Source organism: Trachypithecus francoisi, unplaced genomic scaffold (genome assembly GCF_009764315.1).
Source record: "Trachypithecus francoisi isolate TF-2019V2 unplaced genomic scaffold, Tfra_2.0 Lachesis_group4, whole genome shotgun sequence".
Classification (NCBI taxonomy): Eukaryota; Metazoa; Chordata; class Mammalia; order Primates; family Cercopithecidae; genus Trachypithecus; species Trachypithecus francoisi.
The window spans coordinates 137996569-138020755 of record NW_022681469.1 but is presented as its reverse complement, the minus strand read 5'-3'; the positions used below and the strand labels follow the sequence as shown (position 1 = coordinate 138020755).

The 24187-nt window shown below is 41.5% G+C and overlaps 2 protein-coding genes across 15 annotated transcripts in view; one reads left to right on the top strand and one right to left on the bottom strand.

Annotated features, from left to right (window-relative positions):
- The window catches only part of LOC117073277 (cytochrome c oxidase assembly factor 1 homolog), a 95357-nt gene extending 84930 nt beyond the window's left edge, over positions 1-10427 (top strand). For 9 of the 11 annotated variants that reach the window (XM_033193935.1, XM_033193938.1, XM_033193939.1 and 6 more), the window contains 4 exons: positions 1541-1640; positions 3763-3911; positions 9040-9116; positions 10004-10427. In XM_033193935.1, coding sequence (XP_033049826.1) covers positions 1541-1640; positions 3763-3911; positions 9040-9116; positions 10004-10103 — 426 coding nt within the window. In that variant the 3' untranslated portion in view covers positions 10104-10427. Of the gene's footprint in view, positions 1-1540; positions 1641-1816; positions 3329-3762; positions 3912-9039; positions 9117-10003 lie in introns of those variants that run through there. The other 2 variants (XM_033193934.1, XM_033193933.1) reach the window with 2 other exon arrangements.
- A 9819-nt stretch (positions 10428-20246) lies between these two features.
- Positions 20247-24187, bottom strand: part of STK17A (serine/threonine kinase 17a) — a 44149-nt gene continuing 40208 nt past the window's right edge. For all 4 annotated transcript variants that reach the window (XM_033193927.1, XM_033193930.1, XM_033193928.1 and 1 more), the window contains 3 exons: positions 21771-21819; positions 21503-21682; positions 20247-20922 (listed from right to left, as the gene is read on the bottom strand). In XM_033193927.1, coding sequence (XP_033049818.1) covers positions 20601-20922; positions 21503-21682; positions 21771-21819 — 551 coding nt within the window. In that variant the 3' untranslated portion in view covers positions 20247-20600. The remainder of the gene's footprint in view (positions 20923-21502; positions 21683-21770; positions 21820-24187) is intronic.

The window sequence follows — 24187 nt, the reverse complement described above, 5'->3', positions numbered from 1 at the left end:
TATTTTAGTATAGAACTGGTCACCCGTAGCCTGATTCAAGGGTATGTTTAGTTATTAGTTCTCAGAAAGAATGTCTCCCTGAGGAGCTTCCTCCAACAGGGTTTCTATGGATTCCTTTACATTCAAGTTTTCAGAAATGATGAGTAGACAATTAGTTGTTACTCTGTGTTCTGGAAGGTGGAGAAGCAGATGGTGAGAATGTGTTCCAGCCAGCAAAGGAACTCACATTATACCTAACTTTTCTGCACTGCATTACCTCTGACCCCTTTAGGACACATCAGAGGCTTTGTTTTGTGAAAGGAGCACAATTAAAATCTGAGGTTAAATCTTCAAGTAGGGACACAAACACGGAGTTTTTTCCTTTATCTAAAACCGGAATTTCCATGTCTGTCCAAAATCTCTATTCGTTTTGGAGAAATGTCAGCAAAGACAGACAGGAATTTACCTAAATCTCACTTAGGGTTGGGATGCGCTGATGGTCAAAGCAAACTGAAAACCCACAGAAATAATTTGATTCACAAATGCATTTTGTTAGCAATTTTTAAAAATTGGTTGTCAGCATTTAGAATCGAGGCAATTTCACATTAAAAAAAAAAAAATCAGATTTCTGACCCCTCTTGAAAAATGGAAAGATCCATTGAGACTGGGGCCACATAGCCACAGTCAGCTGGAGCCAAGTTGAAGCTGTCTTCTTGGCTGGGCCTTACGTCCTTGTCTTTGCAGTGTCTGCTGTCTTTTATGTGACCTGTTTGGCCCTGTGGGCGTTTGAATTGTGACCCCCTCTCCTGTCCTTTCCTGTCCTACTCCTATAGCCCACGTCCTACTGTTTTATGGTCAGGTATCTTACACTTTTCAGAAAGCCTCAGGCTGCTGTGAGCAGTGGTTAAATGGCCACCAGGAAGGAGGAGAGTTGGCTCCAGGGAGTCCACTGCTGCTCCCAGCCCCACCCAGGCCTTCAGGGGACAGGGGCTAAAGCCAGGGTGGATGTGGTGTGCTGTATTTGCTGAGTTGGCATCCCTCCATCTGTTCATTCAGCCTCAAAGTCATAACCAAAGTTTCCTCATCCCAAGGGTGGGGCATTTTTCAAAATATGAAAGAAAGGAGCCAGTGACAGCTCCAGCCCATTTGCAGGCTTATAAGGACCAGCCATTGCCACAAAGGATAAGCTTCCTGTTTACCAGTTGGCCTGAGACAAAGTGGTTGTGCTTCCTGGCCACGCGGGGCTTGGCGCACAGTCTGGGCTCTGTCTGTCAGGATGGTGGGCTGAATGCTTGCTCTGTGCTGGGCCGGCTGGGGGCGGCAGGGCCCCCACAGCATGGGTCCTGGACATGGGCCACTCTCGAGAGGGCACCCTCAGAAGGGCACTCAGTTTGGCTCCAGAACCAACCCTGGCATTTGGAAAGGAAGCAAATGAGGGAGGGCGGTCTGGCCTCCTTGCTGACTTCCTTAATGCTTCTTTCCTTGAGGGGCCCACGCCAGGCAAATCCCCTTGGCACAAAACAGGGAATCCTACAATAAATTTGTATCTTTTGTTTTTAAGTATCCAGGAAGCAGGCAGTCAATTCCTCTGGGAATAAAGGTCCTTTTCGGCGGTGTGTTCGGTGCTGGGGGCTTTGCCCTTGTGTATTACCTCATACAAAGTAAGTATCTTGCAAGCCACGTGCAGCCTGACCTCCTCCTAGCAATCCTGCTCCTGCTCCTCTATCAGGAAATACTTGAGATGCTTTCTTTAGATTAGAGAAGGAGGAGAGGGTGATTTTAAAGGCTAGTCCACCATTTCATTGGCTGTAGCTTCCTCTGTGTCCTGTAATCTCAGTTTTTCCAGGAGCAACGAGTACAAATAAAAGGACCAGGATTCATTTGCATAAGAAGCCTAGCAAAGCACGGTGGGCTTTCAGTCCAGTGCACACACAGTGGCTCCATCAAGATTCTGAGATGATAAAAGAAAGGACAGAGGGAAGGGGAATGCCAGATGGTTCACAGGTGGGGAAAGCTGTGAGTATGGGTCCAGTGTCGTCAGCCTTAGTTGCACTTTCATTCTCTGCTGTTGATTTAATGGAGGAGGGACCACAAGCAAGCGACTCTGACAGGGGCAGAAAATAAAAGCAGAGACCACGATGGCAAAATCCCGACACATGCAGCTTCCAGCCCCACTGCACTCAAATTTGAATTTGTAAAGACAGGCCACAATTACTGTCAGCAGCCAGGACATTTAAGGTCATTTTAATGCTACTGGTGGCAAAGCGGCAGCATTTTTTTCCAGACTGACTTTTTTAAGGCTCCTTTATCCCCACTCAGCTTGGCTCCTCATCCACTCTGCAACATTTTCACTTCTTCCCAGGATGTGAGTGTCACCAGCAGACAAGCAAACAGGCTCCAGTGTCCTCTGCAGCCTCTCTGTACCTTCCTGCAGAGTTGGTGGAGTTGCTGAGTCTAGAGGGGGCTTGAGACGAGCATTCCCAGGAATGATTCAGACTGAATAATTTGGCCTCCTCTTCCCTCTGCCAAAGGGCAGGGGCAGGACATGAGAGGAATGGGTGCATTTTTGGGTCAGGGTTCAGCCTTCCGGTGTGACAGCCTTTCTCCCTTAGGAGGCTGCTAAGCCGGTGAGACCTGGGCACTGCAGCCGACTGCCTGGGTTGAATGGTTGAATCTTGGCTCCAGCTCTTGACCAGCTATGTGGCCTTATGGGGGAGTCCGTCACCTTTCTGGGCGTTAGTTACCTTATTGGTGTGATGTGTGGTCATATTGGTGCCTGTGCATGAGGTGAGAATTGAATCTCACAACACGAGAGCTATTGAACATTGTGAGATGTGTGAAGTACTGAGAACAGTGCCTGGCCATGGAAATCACTCAGTAAAGATTACCTGTCTGGACTCTGCTTCTGTCCCTTCTTTTCCTATCATGGCTGGCACCGTGTTCATTCCTGTGGTATTCCCTGTATCCCTATTCCTGGGAAGCAGCCCAGGAGGGGGTTCCCTTGGCCTCTCCAGGGTCAGGTCACCTTTCCCTTCATTAGTGTGATGGGACCTTCAGAAGGGAAGCACTTTCTGTGGCCAAACTGAACAGCCTGCTTGGGAGGCCTTCCTGTGCTCCCTCCTTTGGGCAGCTGATTATTAGAACTTACAGCTTCTGGGAGGTGCTGCCCAGAGTTACCAGGTAGCCTGTAGGCTCAGAATGATTCCTGAGACTGAGAGCAGTTTGACTTGAAATGTTGGCTTAAATCTCGATGAGTGAACATTCTCATATCCTGTTTCTTGGCCTGAGGGTTTTGTTAATGTTGTGGCCTATTTTACGTCTCATGTTAGTGGAACAGGCAATGTTTAGAAGTCAGGTGTCATGGCTTCTGGCCTCGGCTTTGCCGTGGACCAGCTGTGTCACTTTGAACAAGTCATGGAATCATAGGACTTTAGAGGAAACTTAGAGACTTGAGAGGAAACTTAGGGAAGAGCTGATCAAACCCCTTAGGTGTAGAAATAAGGCAATGAGTGAGGGTAGAAATGAGGTGAAGCAGAAAGGGTCTGCATGAGGTCAAGGCCCAAGGTCATCTGCACATCCCAGCAAAACACTGCCTGCCTGTGCTTTGGTTTTTGAGTCTGTAAAATGGACAGTTTAGAGTAGATGGTCCTAATTATTCGTCCATCCACAAATTTCATGTTTCTATTTCTACCCTGTACGTCAATTGCATTATTTAATTTTCTTTGTAGTAGATTCTACCTGACCAAGTTCAATAAGGAAAATAAGTGTGTCTTTCGTCCTTAGAGCTTCATTCCAGGGGTTTATATTACAAGTTGGCAATGGAACAGCTGCAGAACCATCCCGAGGCACAGGAAGCTCTGGGCCCTCCTCTCAACATCCATTATCTCAAGCTCACTGACAGGGAAAACTTCGTGGAGATTGCTGATGCCAAGGTAGCGTGCTTTCCCTGCGAACTGTAGGCTGGTGCCTGCTGAAGGAGAGGAGAGTCTACTGTCTCCTGGAAAGTCTTGGAGTTACGGATTTGGGATGGGAAAATCCACTAAGTAAAGCTAGGTTTAGCACCTTTAAAAAAAGTTTTTTTATTATGGATTTTAATGTTTATATAAAATATATTTTATATTATAGATATATTTCTATAGACTTTTCTTCCATTCTGGGGAATTGATGTGGCAGGGAATGCAGTGGGTATGCTGAAGTCACCATCTTGAATTGAAGGTTAGTAGAGAAATGACCAGTGGCGGTTTGCTACCATGTTGGCTTTGATAGCTCTCAGCACTCTGGGAGGCTGAGGTAAGAGGATAGCTTGAGCCCTGGAGTTTGAGACCAGCCTGGGCAACACAGCAAGACCCTGTCTCTATCTCTCTGTCTCTCTGCCTGCCTATCTATCTGTCTATCAATCAATCACCTATGTATCTATGTATCTATCTATCTATAATTTAGCCAGGTGTGATAGTGCACACCTATAATCCCAGCTACCCAGGAGGCTGAAGCAGGAGGATCACTTGAACTCAGGAGTTGGAGGCTGCATGTCACTGCACTCTGCCTTGGGTGACAGAGTGAAACTGTCTAAAATAAAAAAAAGACAAAGCATCTTTAGCCAGTCAGTCCTCATTCAAATGTAACCAACTCTTTAAACTTTGATTTTTAAAGTGTATTTATTTACATTGCTTCCACAGAATACTAACCCATTTTTTTTAAGCTGTAACTTATCTTTTTGTACTTGATGACGCTCACTTGCATGTAAAATGCATTTGTTCTTCTGTTTAACAAACATTGGCTGGGCACGGTGGCTCAAGCCTGTAATCCCAGCACTTTGGGAGGCCGAGACGGGCGGATCACGAGGTCAGGAGATTGAGACCATCCTGGCTAACACGGTGAAACCCCGTCTCTACTAAAAAAATACAAAAAAACTAGCCGAGCGAGGTGGCGGGCGCCTGTAGTCCCAGCTACTCGGGAGGCTGAGGCAGGAGAATGGCGTGAACCCGGGAGGCGGAGCTTGCAGTGAGTGGAGATCCGGCCATTGCACTCCAGCCTGGGCGACAGAGCGAGACTCCGTCTCAAAAACAAACATATTTTGAGTATATACTCTAGTTTGAGGAATGATTCTAAGCTGTGTGGGGAATAGAGGTGCAGAAGGCTTTTGGGGTTTTATAGTTGAAAATTCCTGAGTAAGACGGGGTGAGGCAAGCCCTGTCACTGTTATGCAGGCCTAGGGGGAGTGGCTGGAGGCCTGGGAGATGGCTGTGAGGACTTTGAACGGTGGAGAGGAACACCCGGCTGAGGAGCAGCATGACCGGGAAGGTCGTCACCCCTGTCAGTGTGATATGGCAGTGGAGGCACAGGTGGGCGAGGTGGGTGGGGACGGGTAGGAGAGGCCGCGGCCACCAGGGGGCCACAGTGTCATCTTGGAAAGTGTGTGCTTGACTCTAGCAGCAGAAGCCCATAAAGGATTGGAAGGATAAGAGTGAGGTGATCTGACCTACATTATTTTTTGTTATTTTTAGTATGTTCTTAATGGACCTAGCTCTAATGAGACTTTTTTTGAACTACAAAAGCAATTCATGCTCTGGTATTCTGATTAAAATACTCGGTTTTAAAAGAAAGTGTGTTTGTGTAGATTGGCGATGTCCAGGGACTGGCTACAGTGAGCCACCTTTAGGAGAGAGACGCAGCCACACTGGTGTGCAGTGGTGAGAGCATGAACCAGAGGTGTGGCCTGGAGAAGCAAAAGATGGATGTGAAGGCATTGTAGCATCCAGGTGGCAGAACTTGGAAAGAATCATGTATCAGGAGTGGGTGGGTCGGAGGTGATGCTCCAGTGTCCAGCATGGATGTGAGTGGAAGGACGGCAGCGACACTGTGTGAGAGAGGACACGTGGGAGGAGCACAGGGAAAGGCTGGGCATGTGTGGAGTGCTCACTCTGTGCCAGGCCACTGGATTGCTCCCATGGTGTGGCGGAGCCCGTCTGTGCTTCCTTGTCTTTGGTCACTTGGCTAGACCCCAGCAATCCTGAGAACCTGGAAAAGCCAGCAGGTAGGTCTGGCTGTTGCATTTCTCTCAGCACAGAGCACACAGCCCAGCTGTAGCGCCGAGGAAGTGTGTGCCAAAGGCGCTTTTGCTGGGGCTGGTTGATGCAGCATCCATGATCTGGTGCTCCAGGAACCCCAGTGAGAGTAGGGTGAGGCCATAGTGGTTTTGGTGGGAGCTTTGTTCTGTCCAGCTTTCACTTTGGCCCCAGTGGTGCTGAGAGGGCGCCTTCCTGGGCTTCCCCACATCCCTGGGACCTTGGCCATGCTGTGACTATGTTGGCTGTGGTGCTAGGTTCTGGCTTCTAATGCTGCCAAATGCTGTGACTCCGCAGTGACAGGAGTTCAGAGTCTGCTGCATCACAGCCACCCGGAGCCTCAGCACATGCCTTCCAATTTGTGGACTATTTTTGACATTCTGTCAGGGTCCTTACTTTCTTTATAATCAGCTGTTTGTAAGGATGCTTGTATACAGCATATGCCCTCTTATCCCAAATTCCTTTATTTGCACTTCTTACAGTTTTTCCAGAGGTGAGATGTTTCAGTTGTTCATGAAGTAATTGTCATACATTGGGATTTTTTCCAGAGTGTGTGTGTGAGATAGTCACCAGTGACCAACGTTTGCTTTACCAGAACTCCTGCTTTAATCTTTGGCAAGGTCTGGCTGGTGAAGGAACCAACCCGTAAAGTGTCACATCTACACACGGAAGCACAGCTACGCACAGTTCAGACATTGGCCCCTCAGAGTTTGCTGTTCTTCAGAATCCTTCTTGCTTCTGCCCATTTTTTTCTCCTTCCTTTTTTTTTTTTTTCTTAAAGCATCCAGAGATGCTCAGTGTATACTCCGTTGCTTAATTCTGTAATCTCCAGAGAAAAGCTGTAGCTTGACTCAAACAGTGGGACCCTGAAGATTTGTTCTTTTTTTTTTTTTCCTTGAGATGGAGCCTTGCTCTCTTACCCAGGCTGGAGTTCAGCGGTGTGATCTTACTGCCGCCTCCACCTCCCAGGTTCAAGCAATTCTCCTGCCTCAGCCTCCTGAGTAGCTGGGACTATAGGTGCGCACCACCACGCCTGGCTAATTGTTTGTATTTCTAGTAGAGATGGGGTTTTGCCATATTGCCCAGGCTGATCTCGAACTCCTGGCCTCAAGTGATCCACCTGCCTTGGTCTCCCAAAGTGCTAGGATTACAGGCGGAAGCCACCATGCCCGGCTAAAGATTTGTTCTTAAAGTGTGACTAGTTGACTGCCTATTCACCTGAGTTATGGAGCCATGTTCCAAATCCTGTGCCTTCCTTCAGGTGTGTTTAAAGGAAAGAAAGAGTTTTGGAAAGCACAGATGTGCACCTCAGTAGTTTCTTCTCTTGGTGGCAATTTGGAATGGGTGGGATACTCCCCGCCCCCACCCTCACCCCGCCCCCGCTCCGGGAGGTATCTTTGGCCGTTACGACACGGGAAGGCACTCTGGGAGGTGCCTGTCTCATGACGGGCTTCCTTATTGTGGCTCATAGCTTCTTTGGTTTTCGTGAGAAACTAAAAACATTGCATTCACTATTTTTTTTTTTTCTAAATTGGAGTGTAATCAAACAACTGCTCAGGGGCTCTCAGGCCGACTCCCCGGGCATGGGCATGGCAGCACCTGGCAGCACCCTGTGGTGCGAACCCAGCCTGTGGTGCTGGGGATGAAGGAGAAACCCAGGACTCCGTGTCATCTTTCCCAGACAAGCCTTCATGTATTATATTTTCCTTAAAGCTTGTTCTTTAGGGTCCAGGTCAAAATATGTACCAATTTGCTGGCAATAGGTTCCTCTTTAAAACAGTGAATTTCTTTTGGTATTTTATTATGAAAAATTTCAAACATACAAAAAAGATAAAAGAATTTATACTGTGAGTACCTATAGCTGGTACCTGGATTCTACAGTTAGCATTTTGCTCTGTTTCCGTGAGTCTATAGTGTTATTTAGATGGATTACAAAGTAATTTTCAAACATTATACACGTAAGCACGTACATCATTAAGTAGAGTTTAATATTTGTTATGGTTCCTAGTTTTTTTCTTTTTTTTTTTTTTTGAGGTAAAATTTACATTCTGTGAAAGGCACAAATCCAAGTGTCCTATCTCTGATGAGTTTTTTTTTTTTTTTTGAGGCGGAGTCTCACTCTATCGCCCAGGCTGGAGTGCAGTGGCCAGATCTCGGCTCACTGCAAGCTCCGCCTCCCGGGTTTTACGCCATTCTCCTGCCTCAGCCTCCCGAGTAGCTGGGACTACAGGCGCCTGCTACCTCGCCCGGCTAGTTTTTTGTATTTTTTAGTAGAGACGGGGTTTCACCGTGTTAGCCAGGATGGTCTCGATCTCCTGACCTCGTGATCCGCCCGTCTCGGCCTCCCAAAGTGCTGGGATTACAGGCTTGAGCCACCGCGCCCGGCTCTGATGAGTTTTAACAAATACACCTAGTTGTGTCACTCAAGCCGTTATCTAGATGTAGATTGCTCCCAGCACCTGAATTCCCTTGTGCCCTACCCAGTGGGTCCCTTCTCACATCTTCCAGCTCTACCAGAGGCAGTCACTTTTCTTTTTTCTTTTAATGATGTTTGAAAATTACTTTGTAATCCATCAAAATAACAGGTTTCCAGCATAGTTTAGCCTGTTCTAGAATTTAACATAAATAGTTATATACTCCTCCTGTGTAAAGCCCTTTGACTTGGCGTATTTTTGATACTCATCCATGTTGCTGCGTGTCAGGAGTTTGCTCCTTTTTAACAGTGGACTTTTGAGCGATCATTGGAAGTAGGATCATAGGAGGCCTCCGTGCCAAATGCAAAGACTGCCATTGACCTTACCAGCCAACCAAAGAGGGGCAGGACATTTGGCATCAAGTGGATTCTCCAGCTGGGCTGTTAGAAAACAGCTCACTTCTGTGGAGAATCACTGGATTTTATAGGCTTAGCTCTAGAAAGCATCATTTTGCCTTCGTTTTCTGAAATGACAATAATGTATCCAATTACATCTCTCCTTTCTGTCATTTTACACCACAGTTGAAGATTCCTGTCTCTGGATCCAAGTCAGAGGGCCTTCTCTACGTCCGCTCCTCCAGAGGTGGCCCCTTTCAGAGGTATCCTGGGAAGGTGACGGCAGTCCAGGGGGTGGGAGGAGGACTTCCTGATGGAAGCAACCCTGACTGTGTTTTCATTTGTTGGTAAATTGCTGTGGGCATAGGAAGAACTTTTTCAAGCTTGAAGCTGAAATCTTTGTGGCCTGGGCAGCAAGCCAGTACTGTGGCTCTTAGCTGAGTCCAGTTTATCCATACAGTCTACTGAATTGCCCTCTCCTTATGCTGTTGAATTCGTAAAACTTTCCAGTTATAGTGATCTAGGTCTGTCATAATTTGATGCTATGTTACAGCTTCTCACTTCACTGCCTCGATTGTTACAAATGAATAAAGGGCATGGATTCTTGTTCCAGAATTTATTCATCACATTCTTTGCATAAGCTCTCCACTCCTTAATTGGCTTTGCTTGTCTGGTTGCCAGTAGCTACATCCACTCACTTCCCCCACGGGAAGCCTCTCTCATTGATGTTTGCTGTTTAGCCAGGCTGTGTTTTAATTCCCAAAGACAAAAGGAGCAGGAGGGCCCACCTAGCTCACCCTGGGCTCACTGACCTCTGAGCCTGGGATTAGTGCACGAGCTGGCTGGATTCCATGCCAGGAACTGAAGGTCAGTGTGAATTAGGAAATGAGAAATAAACTGCTCCTTCTCCTTCCTGATGTCCCTTCCATTCGCCTGTCATTGTTAAGCCTGCCTTGAAGTCGAAGCTGGCTAAATAATGAGAGCCCATGGTAGAATGTTACGAATTGTGTTGACACAGCACTCACACAAAATGTTTAAAAAGAAGATTTAAGGCATTATTCAAAACAACTGCTTTGTGCACCCGTTTTTGACTATGGCTGTTGCCTCAGTGTGCATAGATTAGAGATAGTGTACTTTTGGTTTCTCTCAGGTGGCACCTTGATGAGGTCTTTTTAGAGCTCAAGGATGGTCAGCAGATTCCTGTGTTCAAGCTCAGTGGGGAAAACGGTGATGAAGTGAAAAAGCAGTAGAGACGACCCAGAAGACCCAGCAGACCCAGCGTGCTTCTAGTCCATCCTCATCTCTACCATATGCCCACTAGGGTGGTGGCCCATCTGAGTGGCAGACACTCCTGCAACCCAGTTTTCCAGCCACCAGTGGGATGATTGTATGTGCCAGTACATGGTAATTTTGGTATAATTCCAACTTGGGCACAACGAATGCTATTTGTCATTTTTAAACTGAATCCAAAAGAAACTCCTATTATAAATTGAAGATAATTGATTTGAAAGTGCTTTGTATAAAAAAGCAAAAGATAAAAGGAATCAGAATTAATAAAATGTTTGTTGATCTTTGCTAGTTCTCATTTCTTTCCTTTCTCTTCCTCTTCCTTTCCCCTGGAATTTTTCAGTCCTCATTACAAAGCCTGAAGCTCAGTAGTACTGAAGGGATTTTTTCTAAATTATTGACATGAGAATGATGAGGAAGACCACTTTGGTTTTTCACTCTACCTTGAATTCATGTTGTTAAGTAGATTGTGGACATTCTCCATCACTTTGGAATATTTTGTTTGCATTTATTTCTATTTCAGATACCAACCATCTGCCCAGTTGAAGATCTGCAAAATAATTTTTATTCCAAACATTTTGAAAGCTTAGAAAATTTATGTGTGTACATATACACATAAAGTTAACTTAGGAAAGTTAGTTTGAAGGTAACAGCATCTGGCTGGGCGTGGTGGCTCATGCCTGTAATCCCAGCACTTTGGGAGGCCGAGGCAGGAGGATCACATGAGGTCAGGAGGCCTGGCCAACATGGTGAAATCTCATCTCTACGGAAAATACAAAAAAATTAGCTGAGTGTGGTGGCAGGTGCCTGTAATCCCAGCTACTTGGGAGGCTGAGGCAGGAGAATTGCTTGAATCCAGGAGGCAGAGGCTGCAGTGAGCCAAGATTTCAACCATTGCACTCCAGCCTGGGCAACAAGAGCAAAACTCCGTCTCAGGAGAGAAAAAAAAAAAAAAAAAAAAAAAAAAAAAAGAAAAAGAAGGGAAAGGGAAGGAAAGGAAAAAGCTAACAGATTCTTACCTATCTGCTTTCCAAACAACTTAACTGCATGTTACATAATCGTATCCTTAGGTTTTATTAGTCTTATAAGGAAACATATTATAAAGCAAAAGAACTTCCTTCTGGGCACCAGAGCCTACAAAAACAGAAATCTGGTATCTGTGCTTTGAAAAGGTCAGTTTAACCCTCTTAGCATTAGCAGGCTTCATGCCATTGTAGTTGTCTACAATGAAGGACAGCCATGAGCTCTCTTCCTACATTCTTAATATTCAGTGAAGAGAAGCCTCTCAGAAAAAAAGAAAAAAATAAGCTTAAACATGCTGGTAGAATATGAGGTCTTCAGTTGTCACAAGTTATCTCTATTCTGGAGTTGTTTCTTTAAAAACATGTGTGTTCTTTGAGTAGATTATACAGTGAAAAGTCTCCCCCTGAGAGTGCTTTTGTCAGTGTGTTTAGATAAATATTCCAATCTCTACAGCCTTTTAAAATAAATGGCAGAGCACTGTACAGTTTTGTGCTTTTGCTCTTTAAGTTACACACTGTCCTACTGTATGTTGTGAATTTATGTATTGCTTCCCGTCTATTCTCTGACAACTTCTACTTCATTTTAGTGTTTGAATTTTTTTTGTAGGTGCCTCGTTAGCGCAATAGGTAGCGCGTCAGTTTAATAATCTGAATTTTTTTTGTTTCTTTGCTATGGCCAGATTATAGAAAACCAGGGCTTAGGTTGGCCATCTGTTCTGAAGTAAAAATAAGTGTAGAGTTTGAATTAATGAAGAGGCTTTTCTAATCCACCTGATAGGAAATAGTATTATGTAGTGAATAGCTCCTTGATTTCTATTTGAAAGCCGCTATCTTGGGTATTTTTTCTCTTCACATTTACTTCCTGTGCACTTAATGCCTTCATGGGTGATTCTGAGCAGGCTGGAACTTGATCACTGCAGTAGACACTATTGGAAAAAGATGCCATCTAGGACTTTCATAGTTAGAAAACCTCAATGCCTGGCTTCAAAGGACAAGCTGAGTCTTGTCAGGGGCTAGTGCAGCTGTGACTCTCAGTTAAAGCCAATGCTCACTGACTATTCTGAAAATCCTAGGGCCCTTAAGATATGCTGTATAAACGCAACAACAAAGCCTGGATGACAGCTGGTCTGTTTACAGCATGGTCTACTGAATAAGCCCACTGTTGAGACTCAGTGCTCAGCAAAAACAGATTTCTTTCAAAATATGGCCGGGTGCAGTGGCTCACGCCTGTAATCCCAGCACTTTGGGAAGCTGGGGCAGGTGGACTGCTTGATGTCAGGAGTTCCAGACCAGCCTGGGCAACATGGTGAAACCCTGTCTCAAAAAACAAACCCAAAAAACCAAAATATTGCTACTCATTAACAATGCACCTGGTCACCCAAGAGCTCTGATAAAGATGTACAAGGAGATGAATGTTGTTTCATGCCGGCTAACAGAGTATCCATTCTGCTGCGCATGGATCAAGGAGTACTTTTGACTCTCAAGACTTACTATTTAAGAAATACATTTTGTGATTTCTCTGATGGTTCTGGGCAGTCAGTTGAAAACCTTCTGGAAAGGATTCACCATTCTAGATGCCATCAAGAGCATTCAATTCATGGGAGGAGGTCAAAATATCAACATTATTTGGAGTTTGGAAGAAACAGATTCTAATCCTCATGGAGGATTTGGAGGGTTTCAAGACTTCAGAGGAGGAAGGAACTATAGATGGGGTGAAAACAGCAAGAGAACTAGGAGTAGAGGGGCCTGGAGATGTGACTAAATTGCTGTAATCTCAGGATCAAACTTGTATGGATGAGAAGTTGCTTCTCATGGACGAGCAAGGAAAGTAGTTTCTTGAGATGGAATCTACTACTGGTGAAGATGCTGTGAACATTGTTGAAATGACAACCAAAAGATTTAGAATATTCCATAAACTTAGCAGTGGTAGGGTTTGAGAGAATTGACCCCTAATTTTGAAAAGTTCTACTGTGGGTAAACGCTATCAAACAGCATTGCATGCTACAGAGGAACTTTCATGAAAGAAGGAGTTAATCAATGCAGCAAACTTCACTGTTGTCTTAAGAAATTTCCACAGTCATTGCAGGCTTCAGCAACCACCACTCTGATCAGTCAGCAGCCATCAACATCAAGGCAAGACCGTCCACCAGCAAAAAAGATTATGACTCAATGAATGGTTGTTAGCATTTCTCAGCAGTAAGGTATTTTAAAATTATTATCTTTTCCTATCCTCCTCTTGCATTTAAAAGTACTTTTAAATTAATGTATGTACATTATTTTTAGGCATAACACTACTAGTCACTTCAACTACAGTATAAGCCATGTTATATGCACTGGAAAGGCAAAAAATTCATGTGACTTGCTTTCTTGTGGTATTTGGTTTATTGCAGTGGTCTGGAACTGAAAGTGATGCATATTTCTGAGGTATGCCTGTATTTAAGAAGCTGAGTGAAACCCAAAGAAATCCATGATAGGACTTCTGAAAACTAAAGACAAAGAAAAAAGCTTGAAAGCATCAAGAAAGAAATGACATCTTACCTATAGGGAAAAGTAAGTCAGATGACAGTGGATTTCTCTTTGGAAACCATGGAGGCCAGAAGGAAGTGAGACAAATTATTTTAGTGCCAAAAGAACTGTCAACCTGTGGCTGGGCATGGTGGCTCATGCCTGTAATCCCAGCACTTTGGGAGACCAAGGTGAGCAGATCACTTGAAGTCAGGAGTTTGAGACCAGCCTGGCCAACATGGCAAAACCCTGTCTCTACTAAAAATACAAAAATTAGGCAGGCATGGTGGTGCGTGCCTGTCATCTCAGCTACTTGGGAGGCTGAGGCATGAGAATTGCTTGAACCTGGGAGGTGGAGGTTTCAGTGAGCCGATATCCTGCCACTGCACTCCAGCCTGGGCAACAGAGCGAGACTGCCTCAAAACAAAACTGTCAACTCCAAATTCCGTATTTGGTGAAATGATCCTTCAGGAATTATGGGGTAATAAAAACATTCTTGGATAACAGAAAACTAAAAGAATTTGTTGAATGAGTCTACCCTACAGACCTTGAATAGACCTATCCTAAAGGAAGTTCTTGAACCAGAAAGGAAACGTTTAAAAAAAAAAAAAAGTTTGGGGATGTCAGGAAGAACGATGGAAACAGCAAAAATATGGGTAAATACAATAGACTTTCCTTCTTGAGGTTTCTAAATTATTTGGTAGTAGAAGCAAAATTGTGTGACATAGATCTCAATGTACGTAGCAGGTTATGTTTAAGACAGTTATAAATGGGGTGGGGAGGGGACGGGCAAGAGAGTTTTCTACATTTCACTCAAACTGGTAAAATGTAGATATCAACAGATCTTTATATAGCAATGAAGCAGTTCTGTATCTCAAATGTGTTGGTAGGAAGATAAAATGGCATAAAACGATATACATTGTGCAAATACCAATTTCCTGTAGTTATGTAAGATGTATCTGTACTGTCTTTTCAACTCCCTGTAACTATTGCAAAATCAAAAACTTTAAAAAGTATAGGATGACATTATGGAATATGCTGCTTTAAAAGGGACAGGGTACAGTTTTATTGGCTTAGAGAAAAAAACGGGGGCAGGGATGAGGTGACAATCCTCCTCGCCTGAATAATTCCAGCTGAGGATTAAACATCCCTCTTCCCAAATATTTTCATTTATCTTCTAGGTATACTTCTCTTACAATTTATTAGAAAGCTGGTTACCTAATAGAGATAACTAAAGAGATACTAATTTTCATGCAAACCCATCACAGTGTATTGAACTGAGACACTTTTCTGCTGCTAACATATTTAGGAAAAATAGTTTTATTTTTAGTAAATAAAATCTCCACTTATTTCAATAAAAATGGCAAGGAGAAAATGTAATCAAGTCATAAGATTATCCTGCCATGTAAAATAAGCTGCTCCCCAAAGGACTGTGTCAAGATTGGTTTTAAATAGAAAATATCTATTTTAAATATATTTAGATTATAATTGCCTGGGGGTTGGCAAACTTTTTCTGTAAAGGGCCAGACACTAAATACCTTAGGCTGTACAGGCCTTCAGATCTCTGTCACAAGTATTCACCTGTGCGGTGTAGTGTGAAGGCATCCACAGACAAAATGTAAACACACGGGTGTGGCTGTTCCAATAAAACCTCACCAAACAGGCAGCACAGGCCACAGAATACTGACCTCTGCACTAGCCTCATCTCAGGTTACCTGTCCTCTAGTTATTAAAAAAGAAACCCAAAATTAAGTTACACAAAAGTAATTTTTAAAAACTACTTTGGACATTAAAATGGGGCCAAAGGTAGTATCCACTGAGATAAAAGTTCTTGATGAGCAGTCAGGAAATCTGAATGATTCTGTCCTTTGTTCTGCCCATAACTAGCTGTGAGCTCTTGGCCAAATCACATATTCCCTCTGCAGTTCCATTACTGCATCTCTAATTTGAAAAAATAGAGGAGGGATTACGTCCAATTTTGTTACTATAAATTTCAATTCAGCAAACTTACTCCCACTGTTACCAACAAAAGTTTCAAAAGACTCATTTAAATAATTTATAACACAGTTCTAGTTAGGCATGATAAGCTAAAAATGAGAGCTGGGGTATTAAAAGCAAACAAAAAACTGAAATATGAAGAGTATCCAAAAAACAACAGCATCAAAACCATGAAATACACAGGGATAAAGTTAAAGGATATACAGGATCTCTGCACTGAAAAATGTAAAACACTGCTGAGAAAAAAATGAAGTAAATGGAAAAACATGTTTATGGATTGGATGACTACTTGATTTATAGATTCAGTGAATCTTAAAAATCCACAGGGCTTTTTCTGGGAGTAGTTTGGTAGAAATTGACAAAATTTATTTGGAAATGCAAAGGACCTAGAATAAACAAAGCAATTTGCATAAGAAGAAATTAGAACATCTGTTTTACCTGAGATCAAGACTTACCAAGTTTTGACAAAAAGATAACAGAATGGAACAGAAAACTAGATCCACAGATATATGATCACATGATTTTAGACCGGGCACCAAAACAGTTTAACGGTGAAAGGAGAATCTCTTGACAAGTGGTGCTGGAACCATTGAACATTCACTAGAATGTTCAAAGGTATTTGATGCCTACCTACCTCATGGCATATAAAAGTACTAATTCAAGGTGAATCACAGACCTGAATATTCGCTACAACTCTCATACTCCTAAGAAAAGACAGTATCTTCATGAGCTTGGTTAGGCAAAGACTTCTTAAAGAGCACACAGAAAACACTAACTATAAAACAAAAAGCCATAAATTGGATTTCACCAAAACTAAACCCTTCTCATCAACAGATACTACTGAGAAAACAGGCAAGCTATAGATGGGAAAAGATGTATGTGACACACAAATCTGACAATCCTTTATGTCCAGAATGCACAAAGGAGCCCTATCCAATTAAAAGGAAAAGAGGACATGAAAAGTACTGTCCGTTAGTCATCAGGGAAATGCAAACTAAACCACCATGAGATACCGCCACACATCCAGGAGCATGGCTAAAATGAAACAGGCAGACAATACCAAATGTCGGCAAGGATGTACAAAACAACCAAAATACAATGTGCTGGTAGGAACAGAAAACAGCACAATGGTTTTAGAAAACTGTTGGGCAGTTTCTTAAAAAGTTAAATATACAGCTACCATAAGACCTAGCAATTCTTCTCCTAGCTTTTTAATCCAAGAGAAATGAAAACATGTCCATAAAAATTCCTGTCCAAGAATATTTATAGTACATTTATAATAGCCCCATGGAAACAGCTCAGGGGTCCATGAACAGAAGGATAGCTACATAAATCCATGCATTCAAATAGCATGACAACAATAAAAAGGAACAAACCAGGCTGGGCACGGTGGCTCACACCTGTAATCCCAGCACTTTGGGAGGCCGAAGCGAGTGGATCACTTGAGGTCAGGAGGTTTGAGACTAGCTTGACCAACATGGTCAAACCCCATGTCTACTAAAAAAAAAATACAAAAATTATCCAGGTGTGGTGGTGCATGCCTGTAATCCCAGCTACTTGGGAAGCTGAGGCAGGAGAATCCCTGGAACCTGGGAGACGGAGGTTGCAGTGAGCCAAGATCCCGCCATTGCACTCCAGCCTGGGCAACAACAGCAAAACTCCATCTCAAAACAAAACAAAACACAACAAAACAAAAACAAAAACGGAACAAACTGCTGATATAAACCTCGACATAGATGAATCTCAAAGACATCATGCTGAGTTACAGAAGCCAAATGGTGCCTGCTGTATGATTCCAAGTATATGAGTTTGAGGATAAGGAAAACTAGTGCAACAGAACAGGAGTGTGGTTAAAGGAGTGAATACATTTGTCAAGCCTGATGAGACTGTATGGATTTAGATCTGTACATTTCATGATATGTAAATTATATCCCCTTCTCTCCAAAACAAAACAATAGTGATTAAGGCTTTCGAGGTTAAGATTAAGGTATTCAATCTAGCTTTTTAAGTTCTGCAACAGATAGAACGGATGAGGTGGCCAATCTTGGACAATAAATACAGTACATGGCTATTTTTCATTTTTATCAGTGCAATTCAAATTGAGGTTTGAATTTAAAATGTATTTAGGATGAGTTTGCCAATGCTAGTCATCTTTCTCCTGTCTATATTCATGTGTGTTGGTGTCCATGAATTGGTATTTATTTCTTCTAAACATGCATAGGCCTCTATGGACTGAGCCACGCACCACCCCCATTACATTACTGAAGACTATAATTCACATTCTGTCTCACATTCTAAGTGATCTTTATAACCCTTTAATACATTTTTCTTCCAAACTGAGGTTAGCTGGAAAAATTGAAGAGATTCAACAATGAGCATCTGTCCTTCCTCTATACCACTACTAGAGAAAGGTATCAATTACCTCCTAGTTTTCATGTGAAAACAACAAAACACAAGATCAAATATCACTTCCCAGTTGATTAAAACTACTTATACATTTTGCATATTTCATAAACATCTCATCCCACCAAAATACTGTTGAATTATAGTTAAAACTGGATTTATAAACCAAGTAAACTCAATAGCACTGTTTAGTCCTTTATAAATTTGGTGATAGAAAAAAAGGAACAGTAACAGCTTTAGATAAGTGTAGAACTAGCTGGCAGCTATTAATAGATTTTATTTGGCCTAGTATTATGAAGGTTCTTCATGCCCTGTTTTTATCTTATAAACCAAAAAATGCCAATTTATCTTTACCAAAGATAAATTGGTTCATCTTATAAACCAAAAAATGCCAATTTATCTTTTATATTCTGAAGGGCTTCTTAAAAAAGCACCCTATGACTCAGTATTTAAGGCACAACAGCAGCTAAAGACATGCAGCAAACTGAAGTGGCCAGCTAAAAGAAAACAGATCTTTTTCACAAATACAGCAATTATATTAAATATATTTATTACGAGTATAAAATGGTTTTTAAAAAGCCATTTTAAATGATTTTAAAATCATTTAAAAAATGATTCTGATTTTAAAACCTGCTGACAGATCCGTCAAGTACAAACGTGTCATTCAATAGTGAGTATTTTTTGCTGGTCACCTCCTCCCTATTTTTTCAGAGAGATACTTATACAAATTTGCCTAACACTGTGTTTTACTTCTTCCAAGACTTACCTGAGACTCAACACTGTGGCCATGGGTGTTCATTAAAAACTCTATCACTGTGGCACAATTTCTTCTTCTGCTTTTTGGAGCTTGTTTAGGAATGCTAGATTCCAAGAAACTATATAAAGCAAGCCAATTTAATGAGAAAACAGTGCAACCTGGTTGTCTGAACTGCCTGATGAATTTCATCTAATGGTATAAAGAGCACTCCCAGGTGCTTCGACAGGTTCACACAGCAGGACTGGGCGAGATTACTGACTTTGTATATGTCTATGACATTTACACACATTTGGGTATTTACTGTACATACTTTAAAATAGTGGTTAGGTGCTGTCATTTTCATGATTTTGACAGCTGAGAAACCATGTTAGGGAGAAAGCTTTGTGCAGCACCCTAATCAGACCATGAAGGGACAGGTCTAAGTTGCTCATAGTGCAGAGCAAGGCATGGCCACGGTACACAGCGCACAAGTGATAGGCAAATATTTAATGCGCTGAGCCTAATAAAAGATAAATAAGGACTCTCAGACTTCTGTGTGTGAGGATGATTAGTTACTTCAAGGTATTCGGCATACACTTTCACATTTCCATTTTTTAATTGGACTTTACTGGTCACTGTGGGGCCTAGATACACTTGAACTGTTCAATCCTAATCAAATAAAACTATTAGTACATTCTTATACATCTTTTTGGGACAAAGTACCTCCTAATTACAGAGTATCCAATGTAAATTTTTTATGGACAAAGTAAATGTTTCTAAATATTTTGGCATTTTATAACTTTTCCTAGCAGAGCTTGAGGGCTGATAAGAAATTCAGTAGAAACAGGCTCAGTGGTCGGCATGAAGACACACTCTCTCTCTCTGTTCTAGGGGATTTTACTCACTTTGGGACAAAAGCAATATAGTAGCATCTTTTCACTGACCAAGGTAACCAGAGTGTTGATCAGATCACACTGATACCTACAATTGGCCAAAATTAAATGAGAAGCATGGGGGGAGGTGCCAGGAAGCGGCAGGGGTACAGCATGTGAGAGAGAGCAGATGCATGTGAGTGTGGTGTGATGAGGGAAGTGGCTGAAGAGCTGACACTTAAACCAGAATAATTTCAGAGGTGAAAAATTACCACCTCTCTTACTAGTGACACTGAAGAGAAAAAAAAAATTACGGTTTTTCACTGATATGTCACAAGCATTTAGGCAAAAACACAACAGAAACCAAATCAAGTCACTATAAAGCAGTAAGAAAATATTAAAAAAAGACCGTATCAAACTTTAGTGAATGTTATTCTAGGTCTCGAAAATTTAGATGTCTGCTTAAACTAACAGTTTGCCAAAAACAAATCCAAGGTGAAAAAGTAGCAATTTTAGTAAACACATTAACAAATATGCAGATATAGATACACATATGAATAATGCAAGAGATTTACAGAAATGTAGTTTTGGCACTTTTACTTGGATTTTTTAAAGAAAGTGAATACAAATATCTTTGTACACAAATTCTGACTCTGGAGAAACTGGGTGTAGAATTAAAAGGTACCAACATCTCCCCTTCTTAAAAATAACATTGAAATGGATAACTGTACCTGTTAAATCTCCTGGTTGGCAACTTTTAAAATGTGGCTTCCATCTAACTCCACAAATTTGACAAAGTTATTTTTGTTTGTGTAAGTGATACTGGTTATCCACTTCCAGTACACGTACCATTTGGCCAGAGGTCCATAAATAATATTAACATTTTCAATGTAGAAATCTTAAAGTTCTAAAGGGAAATACTGCTCAGTAGATAAATTCTCCTGGAATTTCTTGTAGCAAAGGTTCCTCAAATTTAAATCGTTTGGAAATGGCCTTTTGCTCCATTTTCTCTTTTTCAGACTGTCTGCATTGTCCTAGAGTATATGAAGTAACTACAATTAACTCCTCGGTTACAATGGATTCCTCGGTTTCTGATTTGTCAGTATCTGAATTAATTTCAGGCACAGAATGACCTTCTTGGAGGGCATTTGCTTCTAGTGCCTTTTCCATCCTGAAAGAAGGCTCTTGAATACTGCTCTGTGTCAACCAGGGGTGCTTTAGACATTCTTCAGCAGTGGCTCGATCCCTGTAAAAATACATGTTTTACAGTTAAGACATGTTAGAACTTCAGTTAAAATTAGAGCATAAGGTACTGTATTTATTGTATTATACTTTGGGAAGTATGACAAGTTGGCAAAAATCTTACTGTGATTCCTGAATAAAACTATTAGTCTTGGAATTTGGGTGCAATTTCCCACAATGCTGAAAATTTTGTGAAAATGTTGAAATATTTTCAGTAAGTTATGTCTGAAACGCTCTCTTGAGAGACACCAAGAACAGATGGGAAGTATCTGCTAGAGACTAGCTGTCATTTCACTGTCAATTTCTACTAACCATGAATTATGAGTGCTATTTACTGCCATGATACATTTGCAATAATACAGTCTTGCTAATTAATATTTAAATCCTGTTATACTGCGGTATGGTTCACATTTTCTCAAAATATTTTCATTTTTGCCCCCTTTTCTTTCAACAGTTATATTAAGTCAAGGGTCTCACTTTTGTGTTCCCATTTTGGTGTTTTAGATGTTGAACTATTTTTGGTTGGAGGAGATTCAATAAAAAACTTTAAAGATCCATATTAAACTACTAAAAATAATACTTACTCAGGTTTCTTAACTAAAAGTGTCCTGATGAAGTCAACAGCTGACTCAGACAAAACATCAAATTCTTCCTCAGAATAACTTAAATTCATCTGTGAGATGTTTAAGAATGTTTCTTGTTTATCATTGCCTAAGAAAGGTGATATTCCTGTAAGCATGACATATGTTAACACTCCAATGCTCCTAAATTAGAAAGAAAATGCAAGAAAAATTTAGTACCATACTCATTTCTTGAAACTAATTTGATCAATTTTTCATTAATAACTCTTACCACATATCTGTTGCCATGCTTATAGGATCATAACTAAGAATTTCAGGAGCTGGTTTCAGAAAGAGAAGAAAACATTTAGTTTTGTGGAAAAAATTCCTAATTTGCTCTTAGAGATAAAAAATTAAGCATTAGAAACTATAAGGCACTATTCAATGTTTGGGCTAAAATGAAAGGTTACCATGAATTAATATGAATTAATATAAAGCCTAACTAGATGTTTGTAATTAACTTGTTTACTTTTCACACTTCTACCCATCATTGTTGAGTCCTAGTATTTTACAAATATTTAAATATTTTAAAAACATCAAATATAAACTGACAATTTCTATGTAATCAAGCATTGTCTCTATCAGATCATGGCTTTTAAAACTTTCTCACTGCCACTGACATTTCTGCTTCTCCATTGCCCCACCCTCACCCATGGTACTTTCTCCTCTCACCTGGGCCTTTTCAGCTACTTGTCCCACCCCTCTGATCTATTCTTTCTGTTGCAGTCAGAGTGAGCTTTTTAAAACATCTACCCATTAACAAAAAGTCAACAAGGTTAAAAAAAAAAATTGGGCATTCTGAGACTACAGGCATGGGACAAAGGCAACTAAGCTGCATCTATAGAATTGAGAAAAATAATATGCTTCGAGGCTGGGTGCCCAGCACTTTGCAAGGCCAAGGCAGGAGGATCGCTGGAACCAGGAGTTCAAGACCAGCCTGGGCAACACAGTAAGACTCTATCTCTACAAAAACTAAACAAAAGCTAGCCGAGTGTCATGGTGCATGCCTGTAGATCCAGCTACTGGGGAGGGTGAGGTGGGAGGATCACTTGAGCCTGGGAGGTAAAGGCTGCAGTGAGCCGAGACAGTGCCAGTGTACTCCAGCCTGGGTGATAGAGTGAGACCATGTCTCAAAAAAAAAGAAAAAAAAAAAGCTTTGATATAAAGTCACTTGCTGCCACACATAAACACAATAGAAAGACACTGTCAAATATGCAGGGATTCAGGAAAAATATTATAAAAATGCTCCTTTAAAAAAATCTACTCAATCCAGTTAACTAAAGATAATTTTTTTCCCAAAACTAAACAAATAAGAAGGCTAAACTATTAATAGTCAGTCAATAAGTACTCAATCCATGGAAAAACAGATTAAAAACTAAAAAACTGTGGTAATCACAATTAAAGAAAGGAATGAAAATGTTCTATTTCTATGAAAAAACGAAATACTCAAGGTCATGTATCTACTACTAATTTGTGACAAACCCCCACAGAATAAATGGGTGGGAGGAAGAGGTTGGAAAGGAAATGCTAGGTATGCTAATCTCCTAAATTTTGATTTCTGAAATGGTTGAGTGAGAAACAGAGGTTGTGAATGTTAAAGTTTCAAAAGAAATGACTAGGAAATTAAAAATGAAATGCATAGCATCCAAATTACCGGGGAAGAAACGGTCAAACAGAGACCCCACAGCAAGACTGTGGGAGGAGGGGTGCAGGAAATACCAATAGCTTACTTTTTTGAGTCCTTATTATGTGCTGAATACTGGTTTAAGGGCTTTGTCCAGCAAATGCAATGAACTCCTTATACATTCCCTATGAGGTCGGCACTATGAGGTCGGCACTATTACTAGCCCCTTTTTATGGACAGATGAATCTGAGGTATCAAGAGATCTAAAGGTCAAGATCACACAGGGCCAGAACTCAACACCAGTTTCTGTGTATATGTAAAATGACTGTGGGAAGCACAAACTCACCTTTTAAAAGGTGAGTCAGGGAAGGAAAAAGAGGAGAGTCCCTTTGTTTTTCTGTACAATGTACTTCTGAATCATTTTTAGTTTTCTTCTTTTTGGATTGAGCTTGTATTTCCATTATAATGTTTTGAGATGGGGAAAGGCTTTTGATAGAAAACTTAACATTTACTAAGGAATAGAAAGCTCTAAAACAAATCACTAGCCTGGGCAACACAGTGAGATCCATCTTTACCAAAAAAAAACAAAAAACAAAAAACAAAAAACTGGCCCGCTGTGCTGGCACGTGCCTGTGGTCCCAGCTACATGGGAGGCTGAGGCAGGAGGAATTCAAGTTGGGAGCTGCAGCAAGCTATGACGGTGCCACTGCACTCCAGCCTGGTGACAGAGTGAGACTCTCTCAAACAACAACAACAAAGAACGCATTAAAACAAAACAAAAACCCACCTCATTCAGGGCAATAATTACTATTTTGAGTTTTCAGCTCACAGACCTACATTCTTCAGTCTTGTATATTGGAGCTTACAATGGTACCCATTAATTTTGGCTAAAACACCTGGGTTGCTGCTTTCCCTAAAGAAACACTATTAAGTCACATCCCAAAAACTTACTTAGTGGTCATGATGCATATTAGTCAGCATACTGAAAATTAAGTATTCTGGCCCACTAAAATATATAAAAAAAT